The following is a 20,789-nucleotide window of genomic DNA, read 5'->3' as shown; positions in this document are numbered from 1 at the left end:
GTGCCTTTCCTTCATCTCGGCAGGAGTAAGTAGGAAAACACAACCAGCAGACAAGAAGTGTTTGAAGACCCGATCCGTCACGGGCAAACTGCTGTTGTTGTTCTTTAGTGGAGACTAATGTCGGCCATATTTCATGCTGTCTGAATATGAAAACAAGAAATGCCCTTGGCAGTAATCTAACCGCGACGGGCCTCTTATGCACAGAGAGAGAGCAGGTTTAACATTTCAGGGAGGGTTGTGTTGGACAAATATTTTGAGACCTCTCAGAAAATCCAAATCCTCTTCTGAGCTGTGCAACCAGACTGAGAAAATCATTTTTCTTATTGTAAACATCCCGGATCAACAAAACGTTTTTATGCTCCAAGCCACAAAGTTTTCTTTTCCACTCAGCCTTTTCTAATACTTTGTATCAGAGTCTCCACAAAAAGACTTTCTGCAGTGGAGGTTAATTGGTTGTGTGTTCCTCTGCACATACTTTTAATGTTGTTGTTGATGAAGGCGTATAATCTTGTGTGCCTGTTTCTGTTCTTGTTTCTTGTCTGAGTGTATGCGCTTGTCAAACATCCCATCGAGTTTATGTGTTCTTTTTAATGGGTATGGCAAGATGGCTGCCACTTTAACTTAAACCAGTACAGAAAGGTGTTATTTTAATCCTGCCACCATGTTCCTAATGTTGCCTTACATCTACCTACCCAAGCTGCCAAAGTAAATCAAATCTGTTTAAAAAAAAAAGGACTGAGTGGGGTTTTTATTTGGGAGGAAACATTTTAACTTCAAAGTAAATATGCCTAGAAACATATAACAGTACAATTAAAGAATAGATTTAGATTATAGGAGATAAAATTGAAAATAATGAAATGTTAAATTAATTTGAAATTTGGATTTTTCAAACTCTGGGAAATACAAACTAAATAATTCTGCAGCATAATTTTCCATGTTTAAAGGAAGGGTAAAACTGTCTAGTCTGGGCAAACATAAGATAGTATATGCTATTGATAAAAATAATGTTAAATTCAGTGTCTACTTTATAGGAACACTTCTACAAAATCAATAATTAATGCCATGTTAACTTGGATTTGTTAAAAAAAAACTGTTCTTTCATGCCTCTGTGATAAACAGTGAACATATTGATTTATTGATGGATTGGGGACCAACATCTGTTTACAAATTCTCACACAACTTGTGCAGTACATTTTAAGTCTCATTTATTCAGTCGATTGCGCAGTACTTCCCAAACGTGCATTTTTGCTAAAAACAAAGACAAACAAAAGACACTGTAATTAGAATTAAACTGAAAGTGAAACATATCTATGCTCTCTTCAAAGCCAGACTGTGATTCTTGTAAAAAAAAAAAAAAAAGTGTTTTGGACTGTGCTGAGCATATGTCTAGATAAATACTGCACAAGTTGTGTGTGAGTTCCTAAACAGGTGCTTAGTTTCTGTTAGAACTGGTCCCTGATTAATCAGTAAATCAATACGATACATGTTTTTTGTGGAGGCATGTGAGAAAAACAAGGTTTTCTTTGCATATTAAAGGAAACATGACATGACTTATTGATTTACAAACAGTCATTTTGTGGGTGAAGTACTACTTAGACGGTGAAGAGAAGAAACACAGATCTGCAGCCTGGGCAAAAATAGCAACAGTTCTTCCTAAAGATGTTATGCAGCCTACCTGGATACTCTGTGCCATTCTGAATCACATCCATCAGTGAAGTCTGATTTCATGTCTTGGTTGCATGTCTTTTTGTTGTTTTATATTCCTCATCAGTTTAGGTTGGAACAAATTATAATTCAGCAGATATTCCCTCAAATGCTACAGTCAAGGTGAGAAAAAGGACCAGATTTCTCCTTGTTATTTGTTGAAACTGATCAAACTAATTTGACACACCAGAGTGAGGTTGTTTTAAGGTTTCTTACATAATGATTAAGATCTCAGCTTTGGCACAAAGACTCTCAAAGCTATGTTAATTCCTATGAAAAAAACTGCAACTGTTTAACAAAACACACACACACCTTTAGAATGAGAAATTCCCACGAGCAAATGATTGAAAAATGTCACGTTAATCTGTTCATCCATGGCAACAACCTCAGAGGGTGAAGCAAGACAAACGGATTGAAGATGAAGATAAACATGAAAAAATCTCTTTTCGTTCTCTCTCAGAAGCTCCCATATCCACACTCAGCCAATTAGCGGTAATTAAAATGGCCTCTTCCAAGAGTCACAGATAATTAATAGCCTGTATGTGCTCCCAGTTTTTCTCTCTCAGTGTTTTTTTTTTCTACTCAAATGCAAATGTAATTAAACTTCATAAACAGACGACTGATTAAGGGCAAATATTTGCCCTCTTAAAGCGGGTGGAGCATGAAATGATTATAATTGAATCAAATTCTGTTTTCCCTTTTGCTGTTTGCAGAGATTGAAGCCAAGGAGGCTTGTGATTGGCTGCAAGCAGCCGGCTTCCCTCAGTATGTGCAATTATTCAAAGGTAAATATGAGGCTGTTAATGTAATCCAGGCAGAGTCGCCTCCAAGACGATACAAACGATGTCTTATTGTTTCATTTGTCTTCTGTGTGTGTGTGTGTGTGTGTGTGTGTGTCAGACTGCAGGTTCCCCATTGACACTGAGTGGGCGAAGCGTGATCACAACTTCCTGGATAAGGATGCACTCGACTCACTCTGCAGGTAAAATGAGTGCACAGGTGCACTTCTATTTCAAAATGCAGAGGGTTCATTTATATTGTCTTGAACAGCGTTTACAAATTAATGTTGTTTAACCCTTTGGAACCTGAGCAGATTTGTGAGCAACTTAACAAGAAGTGTTAAAATTAGTGAGATATTGATTAAAAAAAAAAGTTGCAAAGAAATTACCTGAAAATATGTAACAAAAAAATACAAAAATAACCCCAAGAGAATGCCAACAAATTATTTTTAAAAAGATATTTTTCTTTCTGTAACATAATTTTAAATATATCATTGAGAGAGTTATAAAAATTGTTTTGTGGACAGTTTTTCTTTTTCTTTTTTTTACAGTTTTGGCATTTTGGCATTTCTTGTCAAGTTTTCTTTTACCCATTTCTTTAAAGTAAATAAACCAATTTTCTCCGGTTTCATGGGTATAATCACAAGGGAAAGGCATCTAACGCAGCATACAAAAACTGATATTGATATTGAAGTGTTAAAGGGTTAATACAATTACACTGTAATAGAAACAATCTTTAAATACTCGGTTGTTGTGGGTTCATTAAACTCTATGGTTATTTTATGTCTAAAAGCATGCTCAAGGGCACCAACGTGGTGGAAATGAGGGACGGGCAAGACTTACTGTTTCTTCAGATTTATCCTGCTGGTCCAGGGATTAAACTGGCTCACAAGTTTGCTGTTTTGAAAGGCTTTTTCTTTTTTTTCTTTTGTTTTCCTTTATGAAAACATAAAACTTGAGGGGGAGTTTGTTTGTTTGTTTGTTTGTTTTAGATAGTAGTAGTATCTATTGAATTTTAAATAATCAATTCTTTTTGTCAGTTGTATGAGAGATTCAAAAGCATATGTAAAGATTTTGTTATTTTTTTTATTTTTTATAGTAGGCCACTGTTATTATGTGACAATGTCAGTCTAACCCACCATCGTCTTTCATCTCAACTACCTCTTTCAGGAGATTAAGCACTTTAAACAAATGCGTGGAAATGAGGCTGGAGCCGCGGAGATCAAAACGCAGGGTGAGTGTTGAAAGCAAACACCGAGAAACTCAAACACAGCAGGACTCTCATATCCGAGCAGCCGGAGCCGTGGGGAGCGTCACACCATGAAATCTCCTCGTTAAGCATCACTTGATTTTGACTGATATCAAGTGATCAGCCCTCCTCCTCCTCAGCAGCAGTTTCTCTTTCTAGGAGAAAATGAAGTCCAGGAGGAAAACAGAAGCTGATGTATTGCAGAATGAATGCTGATTTTTGTTTAAGACACCTGGATCTATAATGCCTTCAGTCTTACAACTTTGTATTAATGTTATGTGATATGTGATTGATTGCTCAGGCTGCATGTTATGGAGGTTTTTCTGCTTTGCAAAGAAATAACCCACAAGACACAAAACATTTTGTAATCAGCAATTTTTTTCTTTTTTTTTAAAAATTATTTTGCCTTTTTTTTTAAAATGCCAACCGGACAAACAAAAACAGCTAGAATTTGTTGTGTTAGGACTTCATGTCAAACAAAAAGCTGTGTGTGCCTAGAAGAAGCTCTACGTTTGTGAGTTTAAATAATTACCCAAACAAAGGAAAAATGCCAATAATCAAGCCAAGGCAAGTAGAATTTAACTAAATTCAAACAGTACAACTGTGATTTAGCATTGTTCTTTTGTAAATCAAAGCAGCAGATGGCCAAAGCAAGGGCCAAAAATCATCAGTTTCCCATAATTCAACTCAAAAGCAGTTCCCTGCACCTACTGTGTAAGTAAACATATCTTGATGTGTAAAACTTGTCTTAGTTCACAGTTAACACTTAAAGCAATCCAGCTACGCTCTTAATTCTGGATGTTACTGCATATACTGAAGATAATGTGCATCTATTTTTTCTGTGTGTGATGTTGGTATGAATGTTTAAATGCTGGTATGAATTATTGAAAACACCGCTGTGTAAATTTCAGGCCTCTGTGTTTGTCTGGGTGCTTGTTTTCTGTTTGTAGATTGTCGTGCATGTCTACATGTCTCTCCTCTGCATACATTAGTGTCAGTGTGTATTCAGATTTTTGTGTGTTCTTGTCTGTGTGTCTGAACCATCTTTCTTCTACCAGGGAGACGACATTGACGAAGAAGACTTCTGTGCCATCAGCCCCAACTGGACCTATGACAGGCGAACCCGACGATGGCGACGCTGCGACTCCACAATGGACATCCATGGCTTGTCTGACAGCCCCACTGTACCCCATGAAGTGTCTCTGTGTGATGTCGGCGACCGCCACGATGTCTGCTCCATCCACAGCTCCAGCAGCACTGAAAGTGAGGGTCACCACAAAAGTCACAGAGGCGCTGCCACCGACACAACCGCCTCCATCAGTACTACCACAGACGAACAGGAGACCAGCAGGAGCTCTTCCCGCTGCTCCTCCACAAACAAGACACCTGCCCTGGATCCCTCGCTCAGTGGACCCCCTTCCCCTGGTGAAAGTGGTGGAGGATCATCCACAATGAGTCTGGAGGTTGAGGGCTGTTTCCCAGACAAACCGCCCAGGAAGAAGGGCACCAGTCTGCTCAGGAAGATGGAGAAACTAAGACTGAGGGGAGCAACAGGCTTCCTCCCTTCTGCTCACAGTAGTAGTGAACGTGGAAGTCGGGCTCGGCACATTATCAGCGGGCCACTTCAGGTTCAAGAGGAGAACAAGATGGAGCGGATGGAGAGGCTGCATGGTCCATCAAGGTCAGGATTGTGGATTGCATCTTTCTAAAACCCAGAGGGTTGTTTAACTCTTTGAAACCTGTCCAAATTTGGTTCAATTCAAAAAAAATTTTTCAAATCAAAATCATCAAATCATTTTTGATATAAAATTATTATAATTGTAGATATAGTTTTTTGATAATTTTCTAGTAATCCTCCCCTCTTTTTTTAACCCTAATTTCGAGGTAATTTTCCTGTCAGCTTTTACAAAGTTTTTGCAATTTTTGGGACATTTCTTGTCAAGTTGGTGTGTTCCTTTTTCGCCCACATTTTTGAGAGAAATCAAACAAGTTTGTTCAAAGGGTCAAAAAGTTTGAGAAAGGCATGAACGCAGCACAAGAATACTAACGATACAGGTTTCAAAGGGTTAACCCCAGTTATTACTGTTTTCAAGCTAACTGCTGATAAAAGAAACAGGGAGATAAGGCAAATCCGGCTACTTACTTTTTTTTGGCTTAGCACGTTTGGTATCATATAAAAAGATCTTTACTTGGGGATGAAATATGATGTTGTGCCAGAATCACAGCTAAATGCATTCCCAGTGCTGCAATTCTAACTGTAGACTCTTACTTTCCTGGGTATCTCCAGCCTGCAGGGTCGACCCAACAGCCGTTCATCTTCCTCGCCCTCATCTCCTCACACCATCAGCAGCAGCAGTAGTAACAGCCACTCAGAGAGCAGCAGCACTGTCAGCACGCCCAGCCCGATCACCCGGGTCAGGAGCAACTGCAAACGCTCAAACAGCGGTGTTGGGGTCAGTGGTGGAATGACCCGGAACAACCAGAACTACACAGGAGCAGAGGTCAGTCTGAGGTCACTCTTTTTTTTAACTTTAATTATTGTTATTCTTAAAATGGAAACCCATTTCCAGCAGTGTTATTAATGGAAAAATATCCCGTAAGTCATTACAATAATTTTTTTTCATAAAATCATTTTTTACTTACTTTACTTAGACTTTATTACAATCTCAAAATAATTTGTTTTGAGACACTAACTTTATTGAGAAAATTTCTTTTTCTTTTTTTTTAGATAAGTCATGATTTTCAAAGTTTTCTCGTTAGAATGACTTATATGCTCTTTTTTCTTTTTTCCCCCATCATCCTGGAGGAAATATGCTTCCAGTGAAATGCTATGCATAAAAACGGGTATTTTTTAAGGATATGAAGGCTTATTATTATTTGTTTGACTATTGCTTGCAATATTTGCCTAGAAAGTGATGATAATAATCAATCTTTAGTGTCTAAGTTAAAACTAACATGAAAACAGCTATTTGAGGCTGTACATACTCTGGCACAGGGGTACATTTAGCTAAATGCTAATGTTAGCATGGAAACATGCTCACATGATAATGTTAACATACTGATGTTTATCAGGCTTCATGTTTCCCAAGTTTGTCATTTCTATTTTAAGATGTTAAAGTAATACATTCGGTAATGCTTATTAGCATTAAACAGAGTCCAGCAGAGGCTGATTGGAATATCATTAGTTTTACAGGCATTTCATCTTCCTTTCATTAAAACCTTAACTCATCCATCTATTCACACTCTCAGGACTACAGGAACCAGATCAACAACAACAACAGCAGCCATGACAGTCTGGTCTTCCAGATCCCCCACGGACACAAACCGGGGACCTTTCCTACCTCGCTCGCACACAAAAACGCTATCCTGTCCCCCATCATTGACAACACCTCAGTCAACTGGAGAACCGGGAGCTTTCATGGTTACCGGGGGCGTCACAGTTGCCGCCGTGGCACATCATCCCTGGCCACCTGTGACCAGGATCCCTCATCTTCTTCATCCTGTAATGACGGAGTCCGCAGCCCGCATGCTGTGCTGGATCATCGGCTGAGTGTCTATGACAACGTGCCGGACGAACAGCAGCTGTCTGAAAGTGAAGGTGGCAGTGGCGGAAGTGGCAGCGATGCAGAACGGATGGCTGAGGAGTCAGAGGTGTGTCAAAAGACTGTTACTACAGTGTTAATACTATTTACTTTTTAACATTAGATATTTTGTTCAGAGAAGAATATGGTTGCCTGGCATACATTTATGTTCAGGCCTCAGTTTTCTACGGACAAAGTTTTTTTCAGATCATCTAACAGTGTTTATACCCCCTCTCTTACTTTTTGAAACAATCCAGCTACCCTGTCCACTTTACGCATGTTTGAAAGTATGCAGGATCAGATGTTTTCTTTTTTAATTTTTCATGCAACTACGTCCCCGCATTCATACAAGTACATTCATAGCAACAACCTACAGGACTTTATATTGGCCTATCGTTTATATTGGCCTATGCAGGATTTATTACGTTATGCACGATTTATTACGTTATGCACGATTAAGGGCGTGACTGCTTTGAGTGACAGACTGTCTGCAAGGTTTCATTTGGTAACTTTTGGCTCCACAAATCTAAGATAGCAATGACCCAAATGCTAAACTTGAGGCTTTATCATGGGAGTCCACAAACCAGTGGGTGATGTCACAGTGGGTATGTCCATAATTTATACAGTCTATGGTACGAAACCATAGATGTCTTCGCAGACAAACTGTATGAACGTGTGTGCCATTACCTCCATTTGAACAAGTTATTGTGCCAATAATACAATGTCACGCAAAAGACAAAGAATTATTTTCTTTATTTATTCATTTTGAGTTTTCTGATCGGGAATAAGTGTAAAATTTCATTCTTTTAAATGTAGTAGAAGACATGTCATAGGTTCTATTTCTGTTGAAGCCTCCAGAGGCCTTGACAATTTGTATTCTCTAAAACAGTTTGTACGGTTGTTAAAACTAATTCAAACAAATACATTGTAATCTTAACAGGTGTAAACAATATTGGTAAAGTCACATTTTCTACAAGTTTAGTTAGCTGATCAAAGCTGCAAAGGAAATGTTTTGTGATTTCACTAATCAAATTGTTGTTCCATCTGGCCTGTTGTGAAGCAAAAAAAAAAAAAAGAAAATGTAGGTGGGAACAATGACAAGAGTGATCCCAATATATATACTTATATGTGTGTGTGTGATATATTCCATACAAGGATTAAATAAATATATCAAATTGCTGGGGGAAAAAAGATTTTTCCTTAAACTGTAAAAACTGAGGCAGAGCAGAGTGTGGAGCTGTCCTGGTGCTGAACAGGTGAGCTCTGTTGCAGGGCGTCTGTCCGTGGTGCTGAACCTTGGACTGTTACTACACTGGATTAGTGGGCTCAAGGACCCAAATATACAGTCGTTATATTTTCTGTTCTGGCTGTGACTTTGTGGATGGAGCGGTTTGTTTCAAAGTGACAGAACAGATCAAAGAGTGATGGACAGAAAAAGATTACCTGGTGAGGCAACCTATGAGTAACTATTAGGGATTGATGTTATTATGATTAGTTTGTGGAACAAGGCTGTAAAATTCCGCCATCTGTTGCATTTAGTGAAGGTTTTTAAAAGGAAACCATATACAGATTCATACAAGAGGAGGAGCCTCAGCTCTGTCTTTCACTGGCTCCTCTGCTTCTCTACTAAAAAAATGGATAAAATTTCCCCCTAAAAAAAAAGCAATTGAAAGTCTATAAAAACAGGTCATTCTATCAAGGATATTGATCCTGTGAAGTTAATTTCCATGTGGAGTTTTCCCATAAAGCCAGGAATCATTTTGTGAGTGCTCGTATCAAATTTCATTTTAGATTAATTGGTTTAAATAAATCATCTTGCTTGCAGACGTGTTTCTTTCTAAAGTAGAAGGGGAGCCGTTTGATATAAAGTTGGAACCCTCTTTGACAAAAAGATGGCAGCTATAGAAGTAAAAGTTGACATGAAATTATTCATAGTAGTCATTAGGTAATGGCTTTTTAGGAACTTATTTTTTTAATTCTGATCCTTTGAGAACTTAAGTAATACCTTTTCTCCAAAACTGCTGTGTAGTAATATAACCCATCATTTGCAAAATCCTAAAGATCTGCTGAATCAGTCAAATGAAGAGAAAGTAAAAAAAAATAAAAACGTATTGTTGGCATGGTATTTACATTAATTATGCTGTGTTGTTTTTTCTTACTTGGAAAAGCCCAAAAGATCAAAGAAATATTTTGAAAAAAAGTTGACACTTGTTGTAGTATTTGTAGTCCTAATTTATTATCGCACAGTATTTGTTTTTCTTTCTTCTCTCAGGTGAATCCATTTTTGGCAGGTGAAGACGTTTTCTCGGCTCTGGACAGTGTTCTGGAGAGGATCAGCGACCTCCAGCATTTGGTCTCCACTTGGTCTGAAAATCTATCTGAGGATGACTGTCAGGCAGCTTCCACCTCCTCGTCTTCTTCCTCCTCCACTTCCTCGTCTTCCTCTACTTCCTCCCAGGACTCACCTACCCATGGCTCCTCAGCCGCCTCCCCCTGCCCCTCCTCCCCCAGCCAGATTGACCTGGAGGTGCAGCATCCAGAGGAGGAGGAGGAGGATGAGGAGGAGGAGGTAAAGAGCCTTGAGGAGGTACCTGTGAACGGAGAGGGGCAGAAGACCTTATCACAACCCAGGAGCAGGTGAGAAAGTTTTGAGTTTAATGCAAGCAATGCTATTAAAACAAGATTTATTTATAGAGTATGTCATATTCCACAAGCAATATAATTCAAAGTGTTTCCAAAGTGTTGGTAAAAACAGATCAGGCTCATTAAGAAGTCTCAGAAACAGTAAAAGTGACATTTAAATAGTTTGCCAAATATTGATCAGCATCAAAATTCAGGTCTAAGAAATACAAGCAGATAATTGGACACTTTAAGTTGCCCTGGACATTTATTAATGTAAGCCTTTGTGTCCAGCAGGGCACGGATAATGACAGTTATGGGGATTTATTCCCTCAGACATCAAACAAAGTAAGAGTGGAGTTGCTGTGAGGCACTTAAAATAAAAGCAGTAACCTCATGGTGAATGGTTTTGATCGCCTCTTTATATTGCTGCTTTTATATCTCCTTTTTGTTGCATATTTGTTCTCAGATATAGAGCAATAAAAAGCTATGAGGCTTCTCCTGTAATGTAAAGTCAGCCACATCATCTGAGTATGCTGATGGATGCTGCTTTTTTCTCTCTTTCCGCTCTCTGTATGTTTTACTGGCTTAGTTATAGGTGCCAAATTATGTGTTCCATCAGCCATAGTGTACACAAAGATGAATACTAACATAGCTAAATGTAACATTTATATGCTATGTACAGAAACATTAGCATGTTAGCTGTGATTCTTCCATGGTGAACGCAAGAATCCAAAAATGGAGAAAATTCTTGATGAACTGAAGTCATAGGGGAATGTGTTCAATTAACAACAGAAATCTTTTTTAAAACATCACTTAACAAACTCTTGCACAACTTTTGCAGTGTAATCTAAGTCTCATTATCATGTTGTATGCTCAGGCATGCATTTCTGCTCAAACCTGGCCGTCCTTGTGTGAGACTCTCTATGTGAAACTGTTTTAGGTCTCAGCACAAAAACCTTTTGTTTGGGGAGTACCGAGCATACAACATGATCATGAGACTTGAATTATACTGCATATGTTGTGTAAGAGCTTTTGATGTTTTGATATAGTTTTGCAGTTGTTAAAAGTCGTCCCCCATGACTTCATTTCATCAAGAATTTTCTCCTTTTTTGGATTCTTCGTTGTTGGAGGAGGCATACAAAAAATCTAAGTTTTCTTCACAAATTCAACTTAACACAGGGTGAGTATTGATGAAGACATGATCATTTTGCCAGGGAAGCAGGTTAACACATCCTGTATGCTAAAACTCAGAATGTCAGCATTCAGTATTTGTTTATATGGAGATTAATATGTTATCTGAAAGCATGTTAACAGGCTAGCGTTAAGGCAGCAGGCTAAATTTAGCTGTGCTTAGAGCTAAATATGAACATAAGCATGCATCTATATCTATCTATGCTTTAGACATTAACTCGCTATGAGCACAGAAAAGGTTAATCACAGTTGAGCTGGACAAAGTCCAGGTTAACAGTACTAATAATAATAAAAATAATTATAATACATTTCAATTATGGGCACCTTTCTGGACTCTCAAGGTCACCTTACAAAAAAAAACAACACACTAAAAGCACCTATGGGTAACACTGATGAAATGTGAGTGAAATCTGACAGCATGGCACAAATGATCTAGAATGGCCACCACAAAGATGATTAACCCCTGAAAATGGGTGTTCCACCCTCAGGACAAACTTAACATTTACTGCACGATTAGTGGTAAACATCTTTCTCAAATACTTGTTTACCCGTTCAACCATTTTATTTTCTGCTGTACTAGCAGAGCTACACACAGGGCTCTAAACTCTTTAGTGCATATGGGCCTGTTTTATTAGGGTATCTAAATTGATCATAACATTCAACATACAGGTTTTTGTCAGGGTTTTTCTGGTCTGTTTCACCAAATACGAGGGCTCTGCTTTCAGAACTGATAAGACAACAATTGTCATTTTAATTTGATAACTTCATATTTTCTGTAATAGGAAGTCAAAATACAAATTTTCTTTAAAAAATCTGGGTGCCAGTTAATTGGTTCCAATTTCTCTTTATTGTGATATGTTAAAACTTGCATTTACGTGTGTGTGTGTGTGTGTGTGTGTGTGTGTGTGTGTGTATGCATGTATGTGTGTACACTTATCTGTTCTCCCTGCTGTATCTCCAGCAGAGTGAGCCAGCAGCTGCACTGGTCCAGCGAGCAGAGCCTGCCCTCACTGCCCACCAGTCCAGGAGTGGAGAACCAGTCTGTGTCCCAGTTCCTCCTGCTGCAAAAACTCTCCCTGCTCAAACTCACTGCTCTGATGGACAAATACTCTCCATCCAGCAAGCAGGGCTGGAACTGGTAAGAAGTGTGAATGGACCGTGGGGTGATTTCATGCTTGAAAATAAATGTGTGGGTTGAGCAGAGGTTGAGGGCAGAGCCAGCAGAGGTGTGGGAAGGCTAGAAACAAAACTCTGTAGTCTTGGAGTCTCTGCTCCTGCACACCTGTGTGGAGAAACTTCTTCAAGGACTCTGGAAATAAGGGCAGGTGGGCGGGCAGAGGGTAAATATTTCAGGCAGTCGATTTAGAAAATTCATTCATTATTCATGGCTGGGGTGCAACCTTGCCGTGGCTTATAAAAAACAACAGCAACATGCTTCAAGAGGAATAAACTTCTTTCAAAAAAAACCTATAGGAAGTTTGGCTCTGTTATCCTTTCTGCTCACTGGTTAGCTGCACATGAATTGTGTTATTTTGGACGGCATTCTCTTTCCTCAGTGGGTCACAGTGTGTCTCTATCCTCTTGTTTTCCTATGGCTTAATCTCTGTATTTACATTCCCCTCTCACTTTCTTAGTAAATATCTCATAGATCACAACGTGCAGACGGTGTGTGAAGTCATGACCATAAAAAAAAACCAATGTCCTTTGCAGATGGACATTCAAAAATAGCTTGAAAATAGGTTGTTTTGCACAGGTTTTGCAAGATTTTGGGACACAAATTGTGGCCTGTGTCTTTTAATAAGAAGTTGCAAACTGTTGAGCTCAAATGTTTTCGTTTAAAACGTAGGATGTTTTCTCTGCACTTTTTATTGACATACATGGATTTAATGAGATCAGCCTCCTACACTATGTTTTTGCAATAAGCCCTCATGCAAAATAAAGACAAATTCATTTTTAAACATAATGGAACATTCAAATATTCTGCTTGTTTACTCTGCTGAATTTATATTTTCTAATGTTCATAGCAAACACATGACCTGCTTGTTTTATGCTTTGGTAGAAAACCAATTAGATTTTTGCCAGGGCTGTTATGCTCAATGAGATAAGGCTGAATGTGGGAACTAAGCATTGAACAAAAAAAATTCCTCCTGAAATTATTCCTCACAGATATTCGTCTTTATTTTTCAGGATCAAACATGTATGCAGGGGGAGATTCATGAAAACAGGCGCTCTGTGGCAGCAGGTTGAAAAGCATCAGCGAGGCTTCCTGTAGTTCAGGTGTGCTGTGTTTTAGCATTTCAAACTGCTCCATTTTACAGAGATTAAACTTTAATAAATCACATGAATGGGAGGCAAACTGAAGAGAAATCTTGTCAGAACTGACCTCGACGGTCAAAAAAGAAGAAAACATTATGTTAACATTTTGTTCAACAAACCAGGAGTTTTAAATGAGCAAAGACTCTGAAGTGCAAATGACTTGTTCTAACACAAAAGATGTGAACATGGCGTTCCTTCACCTTAAAACTGGATTATGTGACAATAATACATCATAGACATATCGTCCTTATTTTATTTGACCCACAGAATATAGTAAGTTCAGGCAAATCGTATTACTTTGTTTAGAGTTTTGGTAGTTTTTAGGCTGACTTGGTAAAGGCTTTAGTCTTGGTGAAATATGAATTGAACTCTGTAGAATGTTATGTCATTCACTCAGTGAAAGGACAAGACAAACAAGGTCAAAGTAGAAACTTATGTGTCCCTAAGAAAACTTAAGTAAGATGGGAATCTGCATCTGTTTGGAATGCTGGTTGTACACGCCCTCAAAAATTAATGCTACGTATCCGCAAGATGCAAAAAATTACCACTAGGGGCAGTGTTGGAGCAGAATAGTGAAGTGACAGGGGTCATAAACAGTGACAACAATGCCAGATAGTTTTCAAGACAAGCTAATCAACTAAGTCAGCAATTACTTGATGTGTCATTACTGCTGTATGGTGACGAATATTCTTAATTTAAGGGCCTTACATATCAGTTACATTGGCATCACTGCCGCTTATTTTTCTATAATCTCAGAATTAGCAATACAGTAACTCCTTGAATGATGTTTATTGTTTACATTATGCAAATCTGGGAGTTATATCTCACACAGGCTCTGCCCTCTACGGGACTCTATATTTATTTGTTCAAAATGAAATAAACTCAAACTCAAACTACTCTGCTCCAATCACAAGCCCACTGAAATTTGCATAAACATAGGTTTGTCTACCCAAACAAGTGTGCAGCCCACAGTATAAAAGAAGACACGAGGCTGTCAGACATCCTACACCATCTTCACAAAATGGTCTAGGAGCAACAGGGCCCTTGGGTAGAGGGCTCAGCATGTGCTAACAGATGTAGGGATACAATATTTCTCTTAAGTGCCCTCTAGTAGAATCCTCCAATAACATAAATAGTTCACAGGCAAGTCTGTGAACTACATATCTACGCAGACGCATGGTAGCTCCAGCATAATTAACGGACAGACATGAGAGTCAAATAATGAAATATTTTTAAAAGCAAACTCAAGACCTATCTTTTTAGTTTAGCTTTCTTTTTTAATTGAACTTAACATATTGATTTATTGACTATTTATTTATACATTTTAGTCTATTTTACTGCTTTGATGATATATTATTTTATTATTTTTAACATTTTAATCTATTTGTGTTGTAATCTTTTTGTTTACCTTTTATGTACTAATTAGAGTTATTTATTTATTTATTTTATTCTGGCTTTAGTTTATAAAGCACTTTGTGTTAAAGTTTTGCTTGTATGAAAAGTACTATTCAAATAAAGTCTGACTGATTGAGTTAGAGTCATATCAAATATCTCATCTTACTCTTCGCCAGGGAGTAAATAAATATATCTCCTAACTACTGAACTACTGAGATTTGGTTCACAGATTTGTGCTGGAACACCTGATATCTTGTCTATGTAGAAATGGGGTTGGATCCAAAGTAATTAAATCAAAAGATGGACTAAAACTGGCACTTATTTGTAAAAGTTAGACACATGTACACACAGTGAGCAAAACCTGTACACTCTGTCACTACAACACTGTTATGCCAAATGCTTCAACTTAAAAAAAAATCTCTTCAGGCTTCAACAATTACTTCAAGTTGTGTCATTTCAATGATTTAATCACTGATGCCAAAGCGAGTTCTAGATGATTAAAAATACAGCAATTAACTGCTGACTGGGACGGCTGATACTCAGAGGCACTTTCCTTAAAATAGCCCGTTTGTTTCCGAGAGCCTCTGTTCAATGCGGAAGAAAAAAAAGAGGGATCGAAAGAGAGCTGAAAAGCATTTGGAGTGCATGTCTGGTACCATTTTCTCTTTGTGACTCTGTACTTTGGTGAGAGCTTTGGGGCCGGCATGTGTTTTTATACCAAGTAGAGAAGAGGTTTCATTAATGATTGTTTGAGTGCTTTGAATATCTACTTTTTCATTACTGTTATAAGACTGCAGTTCCATCCCAAGTGCACTCAGTCCTACAATTTGCAGAGTTAGAAACTTTAAAAATTGCAGCTTTCTGTGAGGTTTAAAAAAAGACAACCAAGAAGTTCAGCCCAAAAGTTGGGTTTTTGGGTCCCTCTGGAACATTAGTGGCCAATAGAAAAGACAACAAAAATAATTAGTCACTGATGTTAATGGTTAAAGGTCGCTGCTATCAGTTCAGAAACATGAAAAAACTTTAACAAAGTCCAATCTGTTTGATCAGCGTCCATGGTTTCTTACTGTCTGCATATTTTTCCTGCAGTGCTGTTCTGAATGGCACACAGATTTCAGCGATCACTGGGGACTTATGTAATCAAAAAATGTTTATTTGGCTCTTCCTTCAAAAGGAAACACATCCAACAGCAGCCAAGCTTTTTTTTTACACTTGACTGGTTGAGATTACAAATTCCCATAACATTTGGGAAACAATTTTTGATAACTTTTCAACACTTTTCCCTCGGCACCAGTCCTTGCTGTTTGATTGCTTTCTAAAAATGGGAAGACTGCTGGATCTGATGACGTCTCTGTCACCTGCAGGACTGTTCCTAAACAGCTGAGGAAGACCAAGGTGATGGAAGTGAAAGGCCGGCGGGTGTTTGGGGTTCCTCTGCTCCTCAGCGCCCAGCAGACAGGAGAGCCACTTCCTCCGAGCATCATCAGAGCACTGGTCTACCTGAGGACAGAGTGTTTGGACCAGGTAATGTTGCCAAAGACTGCAAGAGGTCTGCAGAGATTTTAGAAAGACTGAAAGGCCTTGTTGGATAGGATGCAATGAAAATACATATAAAGATCTATTTAAGTTATTTTGAGGTGGTGAAATCCAGTCCAAAAAGCTAAAGAATATAAAAAAACATGTTTATAATGATACATTTTTATTTCATTTCTGTTGTGTTCTCTATCAGGTGGGTCTTTTCCGAAAGTCAGGGGTGAAGTCTCGTATACAGTACCTCCGTGAGCTGGTGGAGTCTGACCCAAACGGCGTATCTTATGATGGTCAGTCTGCATTCGATGTGGCCGACATGGTGAAGCAGTACTTCAGAGACCTGCCTGAACCCATCTTCACCAGCAAACTCTGCGAGACCTTCCTCCACATTTACCAATGTAAGTATCTACTACTATAATCATCTATCATCAGTCATGACCAGCACTCAAAAGATGGTGGTTTAGTGGTTTTTCTTAACTTCTTTTGCCCTTTTTGGGCAATTTGGCTATTAGATTTAGCACATTTTATTAGCCAGTTCCTGGTAGTGAATCCCAGTGACTTCAATGATCCCCTGACTTTCCTCTACTGCCACCATACAGATCAATATGCTAACTAGGGCTGAAACTGACAATTATTTTCATTATCAATTAATCTGCTGATTTTTTTCACAATTCAACAATTCAACATTTTGTCTATAAAAAGTTAACAAAATAAAAAAATAAAATAAATAAAAATGCAACCACCAGTTTTCACTTATGTGGAAAATGACTGAAAGGATTAATCGAATATCTATCTATCTACATATACATATACAACTGTATACATATATATATATATATATATATACACACACATACATATATTTTCACAGGCTGCCTTATCATCAATCATCTGATGTATGTGGATGACCTGGTAATTTTTAGTCCGTATACTGCTGGGTTTCAGATAATGATATTATGTTTAATCCCAAAAAGAGTAATGTCATGATAGTTCGAAGCAGAGAGGACAGGAAGTCCGTTTTACTAGTGTTTAATTTGTGTGATGCTCCTTTTATGTCATGTAAGGAAATAAAATACCTTGGTCATGATGACTTACAATGATGCATTCAGGCTGCTGCTTCAGGTCCCAAGGTTTTCTTTTTTAATGCTGTGGATCCTTCTGTGTGACTGAAATAAAGTTTGAATTGAAATTTATACACACACACACACACACACACACACACACATATATATATATATATATATATATTTAATTTTTATTTGTTATAGATTATTGACTAATCATTGCAATTCTAATGCTAACATGCATGGTGACAGCTTAGTATGTAATGCCGATTAAGTGAACATGTATTACTAATTAACATTTAAAACATTCCTGTACATGGTAAACATTTTTACCACTTTAAAGTGCATTCAAAGAAACATGAGGTATATGATCTCTATTGGTGTGAATTTGACTGTAGTGAAGCTGGCTACTAATGTACACACCACCCTAAAAAAGTTACCGGGTTCTTTTGCCGCAGTTTTTTATTTACAGTTAAGAATTAGAGTCAAAATACGCACACATTTTCCCTAAAGTTCAAATAGCACAGATGTATTGACTTTTTATGCCATAGCGCTACCTCTAAAATTCAGTCTGAACACAGACAAAATGAGTTCGAGTTTGCTTCATTTTCTGTCCAAATTCAAAATATGTTAAACCTGCATAACTCCAATGGTAACAGATTAGCTTTCTGTCTGCAGATTTCCCCAAGGATCAGCAGCTGGTTGCAGCTCAGGCGGCAATCTTGCTGCTTCCTGACGAGAACAGGGTGGCGCTGCGAACGCTGTTGTTCTTCCTGTGGGATGTGGTGGCCTGCGTGGAGGAAAACCAAATGACTCCAACCAACATTGCAGTTTGCCTGGCACCGTCGCTTTTCCACCTCAACACCCTGAAGAGAGATGCCAACACAGCCAGGTGAGCTGACACCACAGACACTGACTGAAACCCTGTGTAGTCAACAGCAGAATCATCTGCATCAGTTATCTGTAATACTTTAACTTGTCTTTGTTTATTCTGTAAAAAACTGAGGTCAGGTCTTTGTTAATTGAAGGAAATTTTCTTTCAGCTCACACCATCTCAGTAAAAGTGTGTGTGGTGTCTGACACACATTTTCACAATTACATAAGTCTTAACAGCAGTAATGTTGCATAAGTCCTCTGATGTTAGGTGCGGAGTCCACTTTGTGTCTCGTGTTAATTAGATTTTGTTACATAAAAGAACACAGAGATCATAACAATTCAAATACTTCCCCCAGAGTTGGCTCATTAACTGCAGATGGTAATATGATATTTCATCTGGAGTTAATTTCCTGACAACGTAGCTCATCAGTGAGCTTTTCATTTTGTTTTTGGGTGTCGTCAATGAAAACATCAAGGACAGTTTTGACCAAAAAAATAAAACCCACACAGTGCACACTGTTTCAGAAAATGACCAAATGCAAGTTAAAAATGTCTACAGGTTGTTTTCTATAATGTACGGCGATGAATTCAGACCAATAGCTCCCTGGAAGATGGGATACTAATCTAAAAATAAAAAGGAAAATGTTACAGATGGTACTGTTGTTATCAAGCTAAAAAAATTTAACAACTCTTTGATCCTTTGAAGGAAAATTAGTTATTTAACATTTGGGTCTACTTTCTGTAGTTTTTTAATTATGGTAGCCATAATTTCTATCAGTTATCATAATTGTTTGCTTATCGAGTTAATTACAAGTTAAGTACCGGAAAACGGTCATTCAGATGATCAAACAAGATTTGAGTGAATTCTCTGCAAAGAAAGCTGAAAACTTTGTCTTATTTTGTTACAACTGTATTAACACAGGTTTGGCTTCAGGCTGCGACTTCATCATGGTTCACTCTAAAATCTCAGCCTCTGATTTAGCTTCCGATCCTGACTTCACCTTTGGTTTCTGCATGTGTGTCTGAATGTGCGAGCTAGCTGATAGCCTCGGCAGGCTGCTGTTTAGGTGCCATAGAAACATGTGTTTCTTCCTCCGTTTGTTGCTTTAACAGGCGTCATGTTTCCAGACTTCTTAGTTCTCACACAGATGACATCGCCTCTGGAATGGATCCAGCTGTTACACTCACACTTTCTTTCTGTGATGAAAAGCTGTCAGCGCAGTTTACACAGAGAGCACATTACATAACCTCCATCAATTTTCATCTGGCCCCAGCTTCACTCCCTGATAAGAAAGATATTTTCTGTCTGCTTTTTTAGCTGAGAGTCCTGCCGCGCAGAGAGTTAGAAACAGGAGAGAAAACAGGGGGGTGGCACAGAGACGGAGAGAGAGGGGTGACAGCATTAATGAACAGAGTGAGATTGTTGAAAATGATAATGTGATTTGATGTATTATTAGGATATGAACATAATTTTTAGGAGATACTCGATCCCATCAGTGTCTGCTGACCATTTATCTGAGCTCAGAGTTTGTCCTGCAGAAGTGCATTCACTGTTTTTCTTTTGTATGTCTCAGTGCATTCATTAGGGGAAGGGTGGAGGGTTAATAACATGTGCATTTGTTCACCCCATAGACTGTATATAAAGATGGACAACACACCCCGACTTACCATCGCCATGCTTAAGGGAGGCTAAAAAAATCCAAAATATGAGCTTTATCATCTTGCGATGGTGATGTCATTGACAGCCGGAGTCTGCACAGTAGCGATATCCGCAGTGGAGGAGTTCCCACCAAAACACCTGTCTGACCAATCGCGGCCAGCTCCATTGAATGCGAGCGCAGAGTCCCCTTCTCTCTTCTTTAACCCTCCACCCATTTGCTTGTCACATATTTTGTCATTCATTTAGTTTAATTCTATCTTCATCATCTGCTATTGTTTTTTTTCTATGATCCTTCTTTTCTCCATTCACCGTCACATGATTTTTTCACCCACATTTTCTTTCATTCTGCTTGTCTTCCTCCCCTGATGTTCCCCTCATATCTCCTCCTCCTCCTTGTTTTCTCTTCTCGTTGTTGTAATCACTCTCCCTTCACTATCTAGTCTTCCTCCCCTCTGTCCATCTCCACCTCTTTCTTTTTTCCACTTTGGCTCTTTTCCTCCCTTCAGGGTGACTGGACAGTAGATGGAAATGACATAACGGAACAATCAGCACTTTGTGCCTCCTGTCTCCTGGAAGCCAAAGTCCCGGCCTGTCAGAAATCATGTCACACTTTGTGGTGGGAACAATAACTCGGAAAATTGACTGCTGCTCGCAGCTGTTCTCCCACAGATCTATAAAATCTCATCTCGGCTTCTTTGTGCTCATGTTTCTGCCCGACAGAACTCACCACTCCCACTGAGATATATACTTTTTAATGGCCTCGTCCAACCAGCTTGGTTTGTTTTAAGTGTCTGTGTCTAATTTCCACATTTTACAGCACGA

The 20,789-nt window shown here is 38.5% G+C and overlaps 1 protein-coding gene across 4 annotated transcripts in view; it reads left to right on the top strand.

Annotated features, from left to right (window-relative positions):
* The window catches only part of LOC121952370 (rho GTPase-activating protein 7), a 139,375-nt gene that overhangs the window by 79,632 nt on the left and 38,954 nt on the right, over nt 1-20,789 (top strand). For 2 of the 4 annotated variants that reach the window (XM_088088933.1, XM_088088935.1), the window contains exons 2-12: nt 2,418-2,489; nt 2,605-2,686; nt 3,654-3,717; nt 4,791-5,413; nt 6,020-6,233; nt 6,982-7,383; nt 9,586-9,950; nt 12,088-12,264; nt 16,202-16,361; nt 16,567-16,765; nt 18,110-18,323. In XM_088088933.1, the coding sequence (XP_087945059.1) occupies nt 2,418-2,489; nt 2,605-2,686; nt 3,654-3,717; nt 4,791-5,413; nt 6,020-6,233; nt 6,982-7,383; nt 9,586-9,950; nt 12,088-12,264; nt 16,202-16,361; nt 16,567-16,765; nt 18,110-18,323 (2,572 nt within the window). Of the gene's footprint in view, nt 1-727; nt 2,197-2,417; nt 2,490-2,604; nt 2,687-3,653; nt 3,718-4,790; nt 5,414-6,019; nt 6,234-6,981; nt 7,384-9,585; nt 9,951-12,087; nt 12,265-16,201; nt 16,362-16,566; nt 16,766-18,109; nt 18,324-20,789 lie in introns of those variants that run through there. The other 2 variants (XM_088088936.1, XM_088088934.1) reach the window with 2 other exon arrangements.

The sequence above is a fragment of the Plectropomus leopardus genome, chromosome 15 (assembly GCF_026936395.1).
Source record: "Plectropomus leopardus strain MGB_pleo_1.0 chromosome 15, ASM2693639v1, whole genome shotgun sequence".
In the NCBI taxonomy this organism is placed as follows: domain Eukaryota; kingdom Metazoa; phylum Chordata; class Actinopteri; order Perciformes; family Serranidae; genus Plectropomus; species Plectropomus leopardus.
Note: the sequence above shows the minus strand (reverse complement) of the source record. Positions and strands in the feature narration are given on the sequence as shown.